This window comes from Alosa pseudoharengus, unplaced genomic scaffold, assembly GCF_046254945.1.
Source record: "Alosa pseudoharengus isolate Yale_2024_CS ecotype anadromous, Long Island Sound unplaced genomic scaffold, YU_APseudo_1.1 YU_APseudo_1.1_scf_16, whole genome shotgun sequence".
NCBI lineage: Eukaryota > Metazoa > Chordata > Actinopteri > Clupeiformes > Clupeidae > Alosa > Alosa pseudoharengus.
Window position 1 is genome coordinate 26,119,270 of NW_027468630.1, and position 17,345 is coordinate 26,136,614.

Genomic DNA, 17,345 nt, shown 5'->3' on the forward strand with positions numbered 1-17,345 from the left:
AGAATGTAATAATAATAAGAATAAACAACATAATAAAATAACAATAAAAATATAAATTCAGTTCACTTGTATGCAGTACCAATGGACATACTCACATGGAATCTGAGACCATACATTTTTTATATCTTAATTCTGTTACACAAAGTTTATTCTTTTTAAATGTATACCACATTTAAATGTATATAATGTATATATTATATTATTAATTAATTAAATCCTGACACATAAAGCTGCTAAAATTCATTTATACACATTAACCCACAATGTTACACATGGAGAATGGACAAACATTTAATATTGTAAATTGTGAAAATACAATAATTTAATACTGTAGTACAATATATAAATGAGCCTGCACTTGCGTACTGAAAAGTCACAAGAAGAGCATACAGGCCATGGCAGAAGAGCTTGATGGTCTTTTTGGCCCCCACCGTCGACTTCAAGGCAGTGCTGCCACTGTCAACTTCAAGGCACCGCTGCCTAACCCTTACCCTTGCCTAACCCTAGCGCCTTTCAGGCAACGCTGCCTTGAAGGCGACGGTGGGGGCCAAAAAGACCGCATATCGGCAGAAGGCTGCCTCTTCTGCTTGCTTTATGGTATACACAATAACAAAATCGCCACGTCATGTAGACTTAAAGACAATCAAGAAATTTTTCGTTAATGAAAAACCTACAATAATACAGTACATTTTTGAATTGGTAAATTACTAATGTTATTAAAATAATTATGCATAGCTGTCCATTCTGTTCCAAGCACTAAAACAAAAGCAGAATAACACAGTACACAATTTAGCGTATCATTTATTTAATTTAGGAATAATATTTTAAGAATCTAAAACTCTACTAAGGTGGAGAATCAGAGGTAGAGGTCCAGGCTGATGTCTGAATGTGCTCAGTGAGGCCTGAGCTGTAGGGTGAGGGATGAGTGCACGGTCCTGGTGTGACTCTGTAATAAGAGGTGGCCCAGGGGTGTGAAGTTTCCACTAGTGTCTGAGACCAATCCGCTGCAACACCATGATATGAATAGCTTTGTTGATGTTGAGAGAATCGGTGGCTGGAAACTTCTAGACCCTGTGTGGTCTTGAGGTGTGAACCAGCCTTTCTGCTCACTCCCCCACCACCCCCCCCCCCCTCCACACACACACACTCACATACACAAACACACACACACACACACACACACACGTCCCTTGTTCCTTTGAACCACTACACTAAAGGGTGTACAATGCATGGCAAGTCTAAAAGCAAACGTTTAAGTAATGTGTTTAATATAAGTTACTCATGCAATAAATATGCAAACATACACACAGTCACGCACACACAAACACATTTCACACACGCATACACATGGACGTACACAGGCTTGGACACACACATGCACACACGATCCAACATATACTTCAGGGTGTTTGCAAGCATATGACACTAAATAAAAGTATTATATTTGTCATGTAACTTTACAGAGCTAAATAAGAGTGTACAGTGTAAGTACAGAACATGTGGACTGTAGCACTGCTTACACACGTATAAATCACTGTATTTAGCGCTGCATATGCAGCATACCCAGATACTACAGCTTAGTAGCTCTGATCATTTCAGTTGATTGCAATTAATTCAGATTTCTCTGTCTTGTTGTTTGTTACACTGGCCCTGGTGTTCTCTGCCAAACTCTTTTGATCTATTTCTGTGCATGTAGGTCTGTGGACAGAGGGCTGATGCATCATGTTGAAAGCACAAACAGCAGTCCTGGGGGCTGGGGGGCTGAGGCTGATTCCGGGAAATAACGGCCCTGTATACCATCGTTGGTAAGAAACCTCTGCGGTCCAGCCGTACTGCGTAAGGCGTGGGAGTGATGCACAGCAACCAGCGCCCAGAGAAACAAACAAGAGAACGGGGTGGAAGGTGTGTGTGTGTGTGTGTGTGGGGGGGGGGGGGGTGGTCAATTGTGAGAGAGAGACAGAGAGAGAGAGATCAACATTATGCCACAAGGCTCTAAGGCTAGTGTGGCACAGGTAACGGGTACCACACATACACCACACATAGTTGCAAATTGCACATGGATAAATGCACACACAGGCACGCACACATGCACGCACGCACTCACGCACACACCACACACACACTCACACACACACACACACAAAACAGTAACCTTGAATTAAATGAGCATACCATTATTGTTACAAAACTATCATTGATTACTAAACAAATAAATACAATGAGTGTCCATTTTCCAGTGGGCCTAAATACAAAATAGCAGAAGTGGTAGTGTGCACATCCCCAGCGGTGAGGTGCAGGGCAAAATGGGCTGGATACAACTGAAAAGAACGAGGTGCCCGCACTCTGCTATTTCTCCCATACGTGTAATGTGCTGCAACGTTTCGACCCATTAGCTTCTCACGGTGGTTGTACAGGGTGGTGCATAGACCACTGTGCACCTTGTGAAGTGCAGCAGTACACTGTGCTTTTTACAGGCTGATGGAAATGAACATAGTGGCCTAATGAAGTGCACCTGGCAAAAACAGAAGTAAACATATTATTAACAATAATAATACAATTGTTTGTTGGGTTGTAGTTGCAATTTGATTTATACTTACTAAACTATGCATTTATTTTAATATTTGTACAAATGCATATATCTGTTTTTGGTAGTGCATTCTTAAACACAGAAAAGCATAGGTTAATTGCATATGTTTACCCTTTTTGAATAGTAGTGCCATAAAAGAAGTGATGGAGTAAATACTATGGTTGTGTAACTGCATAAGTGAAGAACCGAAAAATTAAATCGTGAAGCAGAAATTGGACAGAACAGAATATGGCATCTATAGTTAGTATTATAATGTTATTTTATAGTATGTGTTAAAATCGTATCTATATACAATTTCACAAGTTGAAAACCCTGTGAAGTATAGAACAATAAGGCTGAATCTAAGGAGCGCGTCTGCTCTTTTAGGTGGTTAAAAGGGGCCAGGTCAATAACACAAACATTTCGCACTCAGAGTGGAAACATCAAGAAGAATACAGCAGGTACATGACTGTGGTTTAACACACATGTACACATGCAAACAAACCCTCATGCAAACAAAACCTCAACTGAAAGGAAGTTGCTGACCTTAAATCTAAATATAGTTAAAGGCATTCAAAACTCATACATGAAGCCATGTTTTAAAAGGTAATTAATCATTCATGCTAATACCAGAATAACAAATATGACACAAAGAACTGAAGGACAATTTATTTGTATATAATGTAAGTGTACCTTAATTGTAAAACAATGTAAATATTTAAACAATATTTAAAGCCAAACAATATTTATGTACAACATTGTCTTTCTCCACTATTTTGGACAGACAATATTGTAAAGGAGTTTAACTTATTTTTAGACTCGATTAAGGAGTCCAATATATTTTGTAGGCATGGTAGGCCTATTCGGTTTTCCTCTCTAAGTGTGGCCCTTAATCAAATCTTTAGTCTTAATGATCTTAGGCTTTTGCTCTATCCTCCTCCTTCCTTGGTTATTGAGTAATAATAACATGTAATAACCTACTAATAACAATTTACTTCACTAAATATAATTATATTAGAATAATAAGTCTAAAACATTATACACAAAACAACATATACAAGGAATATTCAATAAACATTTTAGTGGAACAAACAAATAAAAACAAAATCTTGCACAAATAGAGGCTATAATCTATTATTGAAATTGAGCCCTATGAAGTACACTATGTTTCTGTGTAAAATTATAGATTTACAGGAAATGTCTGCACACACAGCATGCAGTCTCCACCCTCTGGCTCCTCCCCCTCTCTCCTATTGGCTAATTATTTTCATCCATCCTCCTTAAAAGATCACGTGTCGATGCATCCTCCATTCCTGTGTCTCAATCTTTTTTTTGAAAAATGCATAAACTACAGGATTACAAATTACAAATTACTATTTGGTTTTTCACTACAAACATACTGTTAAACATTCATATTCAATTGACAGAAATCCAGGTTATTCACAATAGAAAATACACATTGTAATACCAAGCATATTCAAAAGAGCTGTGTGTGTGTGTGTGTGTGTGTGTGTGTGTGTGTGTGGATATTAGTTCATTTAGATAATCTAGAAATGAATAGCACACACACTTTAGAGCAAACAAGATCATAGTACAACCCTCTTTCTCTCTCTCTCTCCCCTGAGTCACACATGCTCTTGTGGTGTTCATTTGTTGACCCTCCCCTACACACTAGCACACCAACTCTCTGTGTGTGTGTGTACATGTAAGTGGACGTTTGTGTGTGTGCTTGTGTGTGTGTGTGTGTGTGTGTGTGTGTGTGTGTGAGTGTGGTCAGGCAATGTCCAACAGTTTGTTTTATTTGGCGAATTCCATAAATTAACAATAACTATTAATCTAGCACACCAACTCAGGTAGCATGCAGCCAGAATACTAGAGTAAAAACTTGCCAAAAAAGTGAAGTCGAAGAAGTTATTCTGAAGTTAGCAGAAAAACACTAAGGGCTCTATCTTGCACTTTAGCGCAATTGACTTTGCGCATATCGCTTTGTGGGCGGATCTTGGGCGCTGTTTCTATTTTACCGGCGGGATAATGACTGTTGCGCCCAACGCAAATCTAAAATGGGGTGGTCTATAGTAGCTACATTACTCATGGGTGTGGTTTGGGCGTAACGTGCAATAAACCAATCAGAGCGTCATCTCACATTCCCTTCAACAACAGGCACGCTTGTTCCATAGCGGATTGCTATTATGATGGCGGATTTGCCAGGCGCAGCCAGGAACAGTTCACAGCGCTATAGTCAGTTGGGAACAGTTTGCTATTGATTTTTCCTCTTGACAAAATGTAATACAGAAATGTCACTCTCACTGAATCACGGAGTTATGAATGCATGGTTATATTTTTGCAATGTAATCCACCTCACTATAGAGTATATACTCCTCTATCATGCTGCTGCTGGGGCATTTGGGTTAAATGGCATTGGCATGCAGTTCAACATCACGTCTCATTAAGTCCTCTAATATTTCCTAATTTATGTCATCAACACATCCGTGATTCGTGGAAATGTGTACGCTAGATTTATACCTATTTTTTCACATCGGACACCACACTGATTTCCCTCGTGTAGCAATATTTGTCGTTGTAATTATGTATGGTTTGGAGAAATGAGATGAGAGGAGCAAAGTGTATTACGCAACACAGGCGCCCAAGCAAGCGCTCCTGCAGGCAACACAACTAGAAACAGTTTCCAAGTTGACCTAACTTTCCAACTCTGCACAGTATCCCATTAACTGCATGACAGTAGGCTATTTACAATATTTTATGTAAAATAGAGTTTGTAAACACGTTATCATCAACTTAATGCACGCACAACTTTTGTTTGAGCAGGAGAGAGAATAACAATGAATGGACGCAGCAACTACAGAAATTGTAGCCAAGGCTACTTGCTGCTTTCTTTTACTGTCTATGGTTGCTGGTTAACAGCACATAATAAGCTTATTTAAGCGAATTCACAAACTCAAGACTTCAAGGCCATCATGGATATAAAATGTTTTTTGAAAACAACGAATGGATGGAGGGAACATAGCAAAGCTTGGAGTTATGGACCGTTTGCGCCGGAACACGCCCCCTCTTTTCGCTGAAACGCCCCCGTGGGCGCACATGTACCTGTGGAGGGAAAATTCCAATATGCGCTGACTGCAAAATAGGAAAGATAAAAGCGTGAGTATACAAAGTCACTTGCGCTAGAGCGCAAGATAGAGCCCTAAATGTATCCAGTGACATTTGACACGTGAGCTGCCCATCAGGTAAGACATTGGCCTTATAGAAAGTTTCCACTAAGTCAGGTTGACACTAGAGTAGACAACATCCTGTGGTGGTGGAGAGCTCTTCTTCTTCCTCCCTCTCTTGCCTGCTGTGTTGGAGAAATGCAGCGTTGTGTACATCAGTGCTCCAGAGTCACCTGCCTGCGTGAAAAACAGGAGTTATGATATTAGGACACTATACAATAGATATATAAAGCCAGAGCTCTCCAGGCAATGTGTATTACAGACTTGTAATGTATTAAAGTCAGGCCTGTACTCTGACTTGGTTATGATTAGGGTTATGGTAATGGAATTTGGCAGACGCTTTTGCCCAAAGCGACATACAAATACAAAACAATATAATACTCAAATTTAACAGGGAACAATTTAAGATGTTGGTCAGACTATATTAAGGAAAATAGCATAAACAATGATGTCCATTCAATCAATAATATAATAACAACAACAATAGCATGGTAAGACTACATTAAGGATAATATCAATAGTAAATTACAATGTCAAATGAATCAACAGCCTAATGAAAATAAACAATACTATACAAACCATAATGCATAATAAGCGCTTAATGAACTAAAATGCATGTTGAACAGATATGCCTTTAGACCCCTTTTGAAAGGCCCAAAACTATAACAGGAACGGAGAACACTGGGCGACTCATTCCACCAACATGGAACCACTGAGGAAAAGAGCCTCAAATTTGACCTAGTGTTTATGACTGGTCGACACAACAGACGGTCCTAGGAGAGTAACTAGTAGAGGAATTACATCTGTCCTCTTTGGCTGATTGAAGACCAGACGTGCTGCAGCATTCTGAATCAGTCTTACTACACAAGCAGGTAAGCCAGCTAATAGTGAATTACAGTAGTCCAGCATGGAGATGACCATGGCCTGAACAACTTGTGTCAGATAAGGTCTGACCTTCCTAAAGTTGTAAAGGATAACCCAACATGATTTTGCAATTGAAGATACATGCTCAGAGAAGTTAAGTCGGTCATCAATTACAATGCCCAAGTTACGTGCCGATCTAGTTGAGGTCGTTGAAGATGAGTCAAGCTGGATGTTAATCTGTTGGGAATAGCTGTTTTAGCTTGAAATACCAAAAGCTCAGTTTTTAAGAGATTTAGCTGAAGGTGCCGATCTTTCATCCAGACTGAAATATCCTTAAGGCACAAAGAAATCTGATGAGAAATGCTAGAGCCATCAGGTAGGAAAGATAGTTAAAGCTGAGTGTCGTCCGAATAGCAGTGATAGTCAAATCCATGGGTGTGAATGGTCTCACCCAAGGAAGTGGTGTAAATAGAGAAAAGCAGAGGCCCTAATACTGATGTCTGAGGCACACCTGTGGTGAGGTCATGAGACTTTGATACCTGTCCCTGCCAAGACACGTTGAAAGAACAACCTTTAAGGTAAGATTCAAACCAGTCAAGAGCTTTTCCAGAAATTCCAAGTTCAGATAGTGTAGAAAGGAAAATGTCATGGTTAACAGTATCAAAGGCTGTAGATTCTAGTAGAATTAATACTGATGACTGAGCAAAGGACTTAACTACTCTCAATGCTTCAGTCACAGACAGAATAGTCCGGCAGCCAAATGCCATAATTTAGGTGAACCTGGTTTTGTCGGTTAAAGTTTTTTTTTTTTGCTGTTTCTTGCTGTCAAGGGGTAACTCAATAAGATTAGAGAGGGTGCCCGGTGATATCCCTTGGGCAATTCTCGATATTAAGCCTTTCTTGTCCAATGTGTTGAATATAAGGCGAGGCACCACAGGTGAATAGGGTAAAAAAATTAACTAGCAGATATCACTATGAAACTTTCCCAGTTGATTACTTACATTAATATGGAAAATAAATGTATTACAAGTTATCTGTAATATAAAGTTTAAATATGCAAATTAAGCATAATCTAATTATGACCGCCGCGCAGCGAAGCGGCGGTCATATAGGTTTAGTCAGATTTTTTTTTTTTTTTTTTTTTCGCATGCCCAAATTTCCGTCAATGAGTCCCGGGACACTGAAAGACCGGGGTACACGAAACTTGGTGGACATGTAACCCCACATGGATAGCATGGAACCATCGTTTTTCGTTTTGTTTCGTTTTTCTGTAGCCCCCCCGCTGGACTGGACCCCCCGAAAGGAGGGTAGGGCAGACACAGTTTTCTGTGAATATCTCGAAAACAGTAGGGTTTAGGAGGACCATTTTTTTTTTTGTATGTTGATCTCAAGGGGCCATGTCAACCCATTCCATAACCACTCATTTCATGTATAGCGCCACCTAGTTAAACACAAAAAAATAAAAATGAGGTGTTGTAATTGAAGGTATCTGTGACCTAACATAGTCACGAAATTGGAAGTGTAGGATCATTATGACACCCTCTGTATGCACGCCAAATTTTGTGGAATTCCGTTCATGGGGGGCCACACAATAAATTAATTTATGTTACTATACACCAACTGGCCTGTAGGTGGCCGGAGACAGTTTTCTGTGAATATCTCGAGAACCGTAGGGCCTAGGAGGTCCACCTTTTTTATGTATGTTGGTCTTAAGGGGGCATGTCAACCCATCCCATTACCACTTATTTCATGTATAGCGCCACCTAGTTAAAAATTAAAAAGCAAAAAATTAGGTGTTTTCATCACAATATCTCTGGCTGACAAGGTCAAAACTGCACGAAATTAAAAGTGTAGGATCATTATGACACCCTCCCAATGCATGCCAAGTTTTGTGTACTTACAATAAAATAATTCATGTGTACATTTACTGTAGAAAAGTGGACAGGACAGGATCCAGAGGGCATGTTGTTGGACGACTTCACTGAAGCAGTAGAAAGACTGCTTCCTCATAAAGAGGGGAGAAAGAGTCCAACAATGCCGTTATGCCAACACTAGGCAAATACCTCCTTATAGGTTCATCAAACTGAGGACTTATTTTAGCAAGTTTTTCAATGAAAAATGTTGCAAAGTCATCTGCTGACAGTGAAGTAGCTGATGGTGGTGGTGGAGGATTGAGAAGAGACTTGAAAGTGGAGAACAGTTTTCTACTGTCAGTGGCACTCTCGATCTTGCTCTGATAGAATGCCTTTTTTGCAAGTGTGATAGTGGATGAAAAAGATGACAGCAAAGACTGGTAGTTACAAAGATCATTTCCATCTCTGAATTTACACCATTTTCTTTCAGCAGCTCTAAGTTCCTTTCATACTGAGACTATACTGTTCGTCAGCCATGGATGACGAGGTTTTGAACGAGTGGGTCTTTAGGAAAGAGGACATGCTGCATTCAGACATGCCAGTGTAGAGCAGAGAGTCTCTGTTGCATCATTAACCTCAAGTGCCAAGAATGAAAGGTAAAGCAGATGTTACTAATGTTGCAAAATGATCGCTTGAGAGGCTTCTGATGTTACGCCAGAATGAAATTGCTGGGTTATCCAGGAGACGCACAGAGAATCGAATAAAGTAGTGATCCGATACATGTAATGGATTAGCCAAAACGTTGTCTGTATTACAGTTACGTAACAGAATTATATCAAAATCTTTACCAGCCTTGTGAGTAGGAGGACTGTGGGCACGTGTGATAGTGGACACGTGTGACTGAACACGAGTTATCCAAATGAATATTAAAATCACCAAGGATTAATAGTGGACATGCATCCATTGGAATAGCAGACACTAGAATGTCCAACTCATTCACAAAGTTGCCAAGTTGTCCTGGAGGGCGATAAATAACCACCAAATATAATTTGACTTAAAATGACTTTTATCTGTACTTTCAGAACAGCTGCAACTAGCAGCATGATAATTGTATCCTAGGTCAATTTCATCCACTCTTGATGACAATGACAAACAATTTTCTATAACAAATGTTGTGGTATAGATTTCTAGAAACATTTTCCCATTTCCATCTTGTGATTAAATGTAGTGCTTCATGGTCGACCGTTACCTGATCACCAGAGGCCACTGACAGAGAGTTGTTATGCTTGACCTGCTGACCACATATGCCTAGAAATGAAAAAAAGATTAAATGAATGTAGCATAAAATAGAGGACAATGTGCAAGTCGATTAAGGAAAGATGTCTGCTACTCACTGCTGTGGAATCCTACTCGATGGTAAATCACACAGACCAGAACTAATATAACCACCAGGCTCATCACAAGTGCCAGTCCCAACCCGACAACCAAGTGATGCAAACTGCTTTCTGTGTGAAGACAAAACAGTTGTTGATCACAATACATGTGCATTGTTAGATGGTTTCCACAGCTACCATAAATGTAGTTCTTAATGTAATGACAAACCGATTCTCAGCATGGTGCCGTTTCCCAGTACTATTCGTCCACATGTGGACACAGCACAGTAATGCATGCCTGCATCGTCAAGGCCAACGTGGCTTTTCAAGAGCTCATTGGTACAGCTCTTTTCTGAGGTGATTTCGCACTGAGAACTGCTGTTCTTGTGTACATAAATGCTTCCAGGATGGAGATCTCCTCCTGAAGCTGTGCTGATCCAGAAGAACTTGAGGTCGTTGGTTCTGGTCTCAGTGAGCACTGTACACCGTAGTGTCACTGAGTGTCCTGGATAAACTGGGTCCGATAACAGGGTTTGGACCACAGAGATGGTACTGGAGCTCTTCACATTTTCTAAGGCATTAGCAGTAACATTTGGTTAATTTCCACTTCATTGTGCTTATTGGATACAACTTTTAAATTGTTTTTATCCTTTGTATGTACATATCCTGGTACCTGAGGTTATGTTAATGTTTTTATGAAACTTCTGCTTCAACTGACTAAATCCACAGACTGTACATTGCTGTATTTCTCTCTTTGATCAAATCAACTTGGCTGCATTTATGACCAACTCCACACAGTTGACCATGGACTTTTCCATAATATTTCATCATGGCTATATCTTAAGAAAGATTAAATGAGGAAATTACCTTGAAATGACAAAAAAGTTCCATTTCCAAATTCAATATTGTGTGCCCTTTCAACCCCACCGAAGTACATTCCCTCATCAGATAACTTTGTATCAAAAATAACCAGTTGCACATGGTGATCAGTTTTCATGATCCTGAAACGTTTATTGTTAAACTCGTTGTAATAAAAAACAGCCGAATATGTTTTCACCACTCCAATAACTCGAGGCTTGTGTCCAAACACTTGCTTGTACCAAAATAAACTCTTTTTCATTTGATCCTTTGAGAAAGAGCAGTTTAAAGTTATGTTGTTCCCCAACTTCACTTTAATTACTTCAGTTGGTGATTGTGGGATATCAGTTCCTGATATATCTGCAGAGTTAAACCATAAGTTACATATTAAATATCAGAAGATGAAAACATAAATGCCAAGCAAGGGATTTAATCATACTCTAGGTGTAGCAAGTAAATTCAAAATCTATAGCTTAATCAACTACAGTAGAGATTTCTCACAAACCCATTTTGAAAGAATGTATGTAAAATGCCATTATAAATAAATAGTTTTAACAACTAAATAAAGAGCTTACAACTTATCCAAAAGACAAACATATAAGAGAAAGAGTATTACTTACAACTTTTATAGAAGAAAATAACAAGCAACAGTATAATCATTGTGATGTGAGGCATTGATGCTCTGCATTACTTGGCAGAGTGGTCTTGAATAAGCTGTCTAACTGTGTCTGACATGCAGGTGACCTCTTTTGTTCATCCCACACATCACTGCTAACAATGGCGCTACAGGTGACCTCTTCTCTCCATCCCACACATCACCGCTAACAATGGTGCTGATATTGCAGTTAATGGTCAATAGCTGTGGCAGGGGCGGAGCCAGAGGGGTGGCTCTGGGTGGCAGAGGCCAACCTTGAGATTCGATTGGCCACCCCAGGTGCCACCCCCAAATCTTAGTCTACGATAGGCCATTAACATGGTCTAAGGCAGGACCCTTCTTGATGCACTTGCAGCAGTTTGAAGTATCAGACGTCAAAAAATGTAAGTGGCAAACACGCTTGCCTTTATTGGCCTACAGGCTACTGCTTGTGCTAACACACAAAGATATCTATTTACCTATTGCATCTGCCAGTGCCTATTTATCTAATCACACACTTAAGTCGCCGACATTTGATAGGTCATTAAGTGTTAACTGTAGGCTAGGCCAATACTTTTGTAGTTTTTGTAGTAACCAGTGTTTGGAATAACGCCATTTAAAAGAACGGCGTTAGGTAACGACGTTATTTTTTCACTAACGGGGTAATCAAACTAATTACTTTTCCAGTCGTTACAACGCTGTTAACGTTACTGGACGTTAAATGCAGTGCGTTACTATGCATTGATTGAATAAAGAAATAGAGATTCGACGAAACAGCAGAGGTCAGGAGCAATCTGAAAAGTAGGCATTTTCAAGGTGGAGATATAAGCACTACTTCAAATTCATCAAGGCAAGAATGTGCATGCATGTAATGTGTACATTATGTCCAAGAGCGAAGACTTTGTCGACATCCGTTGTAAGCAACTCTAATTTAATGAAGCATCTCACACACGCATCTAAAGCTAGTGGCCAAAAACACTGATACCTCCACCACAGATGATAGCTCGCCATCCACTAGCAAAGAAGGACTCGGAGCAAAGTCCTCCAAGCAGCAAAAGCTAGATCTTTCTGCCTCACAACAAAAACCTATGACACAGGCTGAAGACAACCGTAGGTCTGTCTGTGCAATATCTTGAATTTCCCCTTGGGGATCAATAAAGTATCTATCTATCTATCCATCCATCTATCTAATAAATATTGAAAGTTATGTAGCCTACAAACACCTGTCTGTTCTACTCATTTCAACTGGCTGCTCAAAAGTGCTCAAAGAATCCAAATTCTTTGACATGTAGCAACTTTTTTTTTTTGTAACAGTAACGTAAATAGTTACTTTCCCTGGTAACGAGTTACTCTTATCATAGCGTAATTATGACCGCCGCGCAGCGAAGCGGCGGTCATATAGGTTTAGTCAGATTTGTTTTGTTTTTTTTGTCTTTTTTTTTTTTTTTTCTTTTTCGCACGTCCAAATTTCCGTCAATGATTCCCGGGACACTGAAAGACCGGGGTAGACGAAACTTGGTGGGCATGTAACCCCATATGGATAGCATGGAACCATCGTTTTTCGTTTTCATCTGTAGCCCCCCCGCTGGACTGCACCCCCCGAAAGGAGGGTAGAGCAGACACAGTTTTCTGTGAATATCTCGAGAACCGTAAGGTTTAGGAGGACCATTTTTTTTTGTATGTTGATCTCAAGGGGCCATGTCAACCCATTCCATAACCACTCATTTCATGTATAGCGCCACCTAGTTAAACACAAAAAAGTAAAAATGAGGTGTTGTAATCGCAGGTATCTGTGACCTAACATAGTCAAAACTGCACGAAATTGGAAGTGTAGGATCATTATGACACCCTCTGAATGCACGCCAAGTTTCGTGGAATTCCATTCATGGGGGGCCACACAATAAATTAATTTATGTTACTATACACCAACTGGCCTGTAGGTGGCCGGAGACAGTTTTCTGTGAATATCTCGAGAACCGTAGGGCCTAGGAGGTCCACCTTTTTTATGTATGTTGGTCTTAAGGGGGCATGTCAACCCATCCCATTACCACTTATTTCATGTATAGCGCCACCTAGTTAAAAATTAAAAAGCAAAAAATGAGGTGTTTTCATCACAATATCTCTGGCTGACAAGGTCAAAACTGCACGAAATTAAAAGTGTAGGATCATTATGACACCCTCCGAATGCATGCCAAGTTTTGTGTACTTTCGTTCATGGGGGGCCTTACAATAAAATAATTCATGTGTACATTTAGTGACGTACACCAACAAGGATTCCCGGGACACTGAAAGACCGGGATACACAAAACTTGGTGGGCATATACCCCCACATGGATAGCATGGAACCGTCGTTTTTTGTTTTGATCTGTAGCCCCCCCGCTGGACTGGACCCCCCGATAATGAGGGTAGGGCAGACACAGTTCTCTGTGAATATCTTGAGAACCGTAGGGCCTAGGATGACCATTTTTTCCCGTATGTTTGCCTCCAGGGGTCATGTTAACCCATTTCATGTGCACACATGTGCACAAACAGATACACACGCACATCACACATACATTCACAGTAATCATACGTATGACACATACTCACACAGTAGACATATGCACATGCACAAACACACATACGCAGGCAAACACACAAGCACGCACACACACGCACACACACACACACACCCACACACATAAACATAAACGTGTACACACACACATGCACACAATTCAAGAATTTCTCTGAATTATGAACAGGCAAGATGGGGGTGGGGTTGTATAAAATGAATTTTACATGTGAAATCTATGAACTAATCATGTTTTGGTACTTGTTGTCTAGCAGATACCAGTGAGAATTGAGTGTGGCTAATGCAATTTAGTGAGACAGTTAGAATCATATAGGCCTTTCAGCGTGATTTATTTTTGTGGAAAAAATGTGCTGGACTGGGCGGCGGTCATATTTTGTACCGCTCTGCGGTACATCTAGTTCAGTTACTAACTCAGTTACTTTTTGGAACAGTAGTGAGTAACTATAACTAATTACTTTTTTAAAGTAACGTTCCCAACACTGGTAGTAACATTAAGTGTTTAATGGCAATAATGTCCTAATGTAATGTTAAGAAAACTTTTCATTTATGGTTCATCAAGCTTAGGCCTACTCACTAAACACTCGTTGCATCTAGGCTACAGGTAGCGATATTCTGATGACATGTATGACCATTCAACCAGTCAAGCATTTGTTGTAAAATATTGAAATTATGGGAAGTTTACATAGCTTAGGCTAAACTGTGTGCTTCTTTCGTCCCCCATGCCTGTTTTATTCGCCCGATCAGGAGGGATAAATGAAACATTGTGCACTGCCTTTTGCTTAAAGGCACACTATGCAGGTTTTTTAGCTTAATATGCAAGTTTTTTAGATTAATTTACCTTCATTTAACAGCTTCAGAGTCATTGGAATGGTTATATGACTTTTTTCGGGTTGGTGGCCGTCTCGCTTCCCCCTAGCGCCTGTGAGTGGAAAAACCACCCTTGCAACTGTGGGCCGGCGGGCCGACGGCCTCAGTGTCAGGAAGTATAACAAGTGTAACGAATTGCTTTACTGCATTCAAATACACATACACGCCAGGCACCGGCTAGAAAAAGGTAGTGATTGAGTTTCTCAGACATTCGTCATGACAGAGCCAGCGAAAAAGAAGCAAAAACCGAGAAAACAGTAAGGAAATTGCCAATACTGCATAGTTTACCTTTAAATAATTCCTGAACGCAGGGCTGGACTTTATAAAGTTAATTTTCCATAGTAACGCGTGACAACAAAATAATATGCCTGCGACTGTTCCCAGAGCTTTCTCTGTCTATGATCTGCAGCGTTTCTCAAATTATGAGCCTCCTCGACAAGTAGATTGCTGGTCTACGGAGCCATGAATTTAAATTACGCCCCACTTCTGTCTGTTAATTTGCGGCACAATTGAATGATATTATAGAACCGCGGACAGAAATGTTTCCCCAATCAGGAAATACTCCTTAATTCGCAACTTTTTGTAGGCCTAACAGAGGTAGCCTAAACATTTATTTCACTTGTCTTGCTGGATTGAACGCAGAATGTGGGCTGTTGAGCAAATAGATGAATGAGGGAGGGAGATACAAAAACCTAATGTTTTGCTAACATTTTCTCCATTATTATCGTAAAATATGTCTCCATGCAGGGCAGGGTTGGTTCTAACCTAGGCTAGGCTACTATATTTGTGTGGGCTGGTAGAAATTTTGGGTGGGCAACATAGCAAAGCTGTCAAATTGGATCAAAACTAACATAAACACAAAACAAACACAACACAATCAGTACTACCTAGCTTGAGTTGCTGCAGCCAACAGCCATGGATAGGCATGTCTGATACATGTATTTAAAATACAAATTTGAATTGTATTTAGTTGGAATACTGGCAAATACTTTTGGTAAAACCAATAACCTACTTTTGGTGATGTGATTATAAAAGTGGAAAGCAATGAATGCAGCACTGGTGCTGACTTGTAATTTGCCCAGAGTTGTTGTGATCAGAATATTGAGATTCAGGCAGATAAGTAACATGTAGGTTGCTCACACACACAATACACTCCCTCATACAAACCTCAAGTTTCTTGAGAACTTTAGTCATCCAATTCGAACATATGGAACCGGTTATGTGGTTGCCCTGCAACAAGTTGGCCCATGTGCAACGTTAACAATGTTTGCTCACATACACAATACACTCCTTCATACCAACCTCAAGTTTCTTGAGAACTTTAAACTGATCATTAATCATCCAATCGGAAGACATGGAACCGGTTATGTGGTTGCCCTGCAACAAGTTACCCAACGTGAAAATGTAATTAATAATTTGCCCACACATGTTGTGATCATAATATTGAGATTTAGGAAGATGAAATTGCTCACATACACAATACACTCCTTCATACCACCCTCAAGTTTCTTGAGAACTTTAAAGAAAATAAACAAATAGACAAAAAAGCAGGTGAAATTATTGTAACAGCTACAAAAATAGATGCGCATAGATACAAGTTATTGTGGGGGAAAATGTATTGGATGAGTATATTTGTATATCTTCATTTAATAGAATAGAATAAAATGGATTATATTTTAATGTCCCCATGATGGCATTTGTTTTAGCACAGCATAGCCCAGGGACAGACAACTTAGATAATTAACTTTAATATGTTTGTATTATTTGTGGTATTTGTGTTTTTTTTCTTTCTTTCAATTTATGAGTATGGTGTTTGTGTCTGGTTTCCCTAATGTATTTGTGCTAATTTCACATCTTGAGCCTGTTTCTCTGGATGTTTTTTTCCTCATGCCACCCTTGAATTAATCAGTGCCTCACCAGTGTCACCCTTGTTAAAAATGTCTAGAATCGCCACTGGGTTGTGGGCAACAGTGCAGAGTCACTACAGCTTGTGGGTTGTTGTGTGACTTGCCCTTTTAGTCAGGGGGCCAAAACTGATATTAAAACTTTGTCGGACACTTTTTGGTACAAGCATACAACCTATCCAGTATTAATATTTAAACCCTCCACATGTGTTCTAGCCAGGTTGTCAGCTTAGAAAATGTTTTTTGTCCATTTTAACACTATATTCTTAAAAGTGGTAAAAGCGGATTTTTTCCCCCAAAGTGCCTTCATTTTCTTCCATGTTACCTACTGTAATTTTGGGCAAATGTGCAATATAATCCAACTTATGTGCAAGCATGATCATTAAAAAATAATCATCAATAAATACCACAAGAGTATCACACCACAAGGGGCACTGTTGTGTCAGCACAGCTGTGATTTGGCACGAGACAGCCGATCCAGAGAAGATGATCACAGCAGGTGTCAACAGTCTGAACAAAACTTAAAGGGGTGAATCACACAATAGATTACTGTAATAGTCAGGGGGACAATTCTGAAAAGGGCTTCCGTTAAGACTTTTGCGGACATGTTTTGATGCAAGCTGC

The 17,345-nt window shown here is 39.8% G+C and overlaps 1 protein-coding gene across 1 annotated transcript; it reads right to left on the reverse strand.

The window, feature by feature from the left end:
* Positions 1-5,525: 5,525 nt before the first annotated feature.
* Positions 5,526-11,535, reverse strand: LOC143126287 (uncharacterized). The gene is made up of 6 exons (XM_076288184.1): positions 11,362-11,535; positions 10,751-11,101; positions 10,113-10,454; positions 9,905-10,015; positions 9,760-9,818; positions 5,526-5,970 (listed from the first exon to the last, which is right to left on the reverse strand). Exons 1-6 carry the CDS (start codon positions 11,414-11,416, stop codon positions 5,842-5,844), a joined length of 1,047 nt encoding a protein of 348 aa, XP_076144299.1. The 5' UTR covers positions 11,417-11,535; the 3' UTR covers positions 5,526-5,841.
* Positions 11,536-17,345: the final 5,810 nt, after the last annotated feature.

What these genes read in the sequence shown, in the direction of transcription:
- LOC143126287 (XM_076288184.1), bottom strand. Translation starts at nt 11,416, where the DNA reads ATGCCTCACATCACAATGATTATACTGTTGCTTGTTATTTTCTTCTAT. An exon ending in TATTTTCTTCTATAAAAGTT is followed by an intron (nt 11,102 to 11,361) that starts GTAAGTAATACT and finishes TTAACTCTGCAG; the next exon opens with ATATATCAGGAACTGATATC. An exon ending in TCGAGTAGGATTCCACAGCA is followed by an intron (nt 9,819 to 9,904) that starts GTGAGTAGCAGA and finishes TTTCATTTCTAG; the next exon opens with GCATATGTGGTCAGCAGGTC.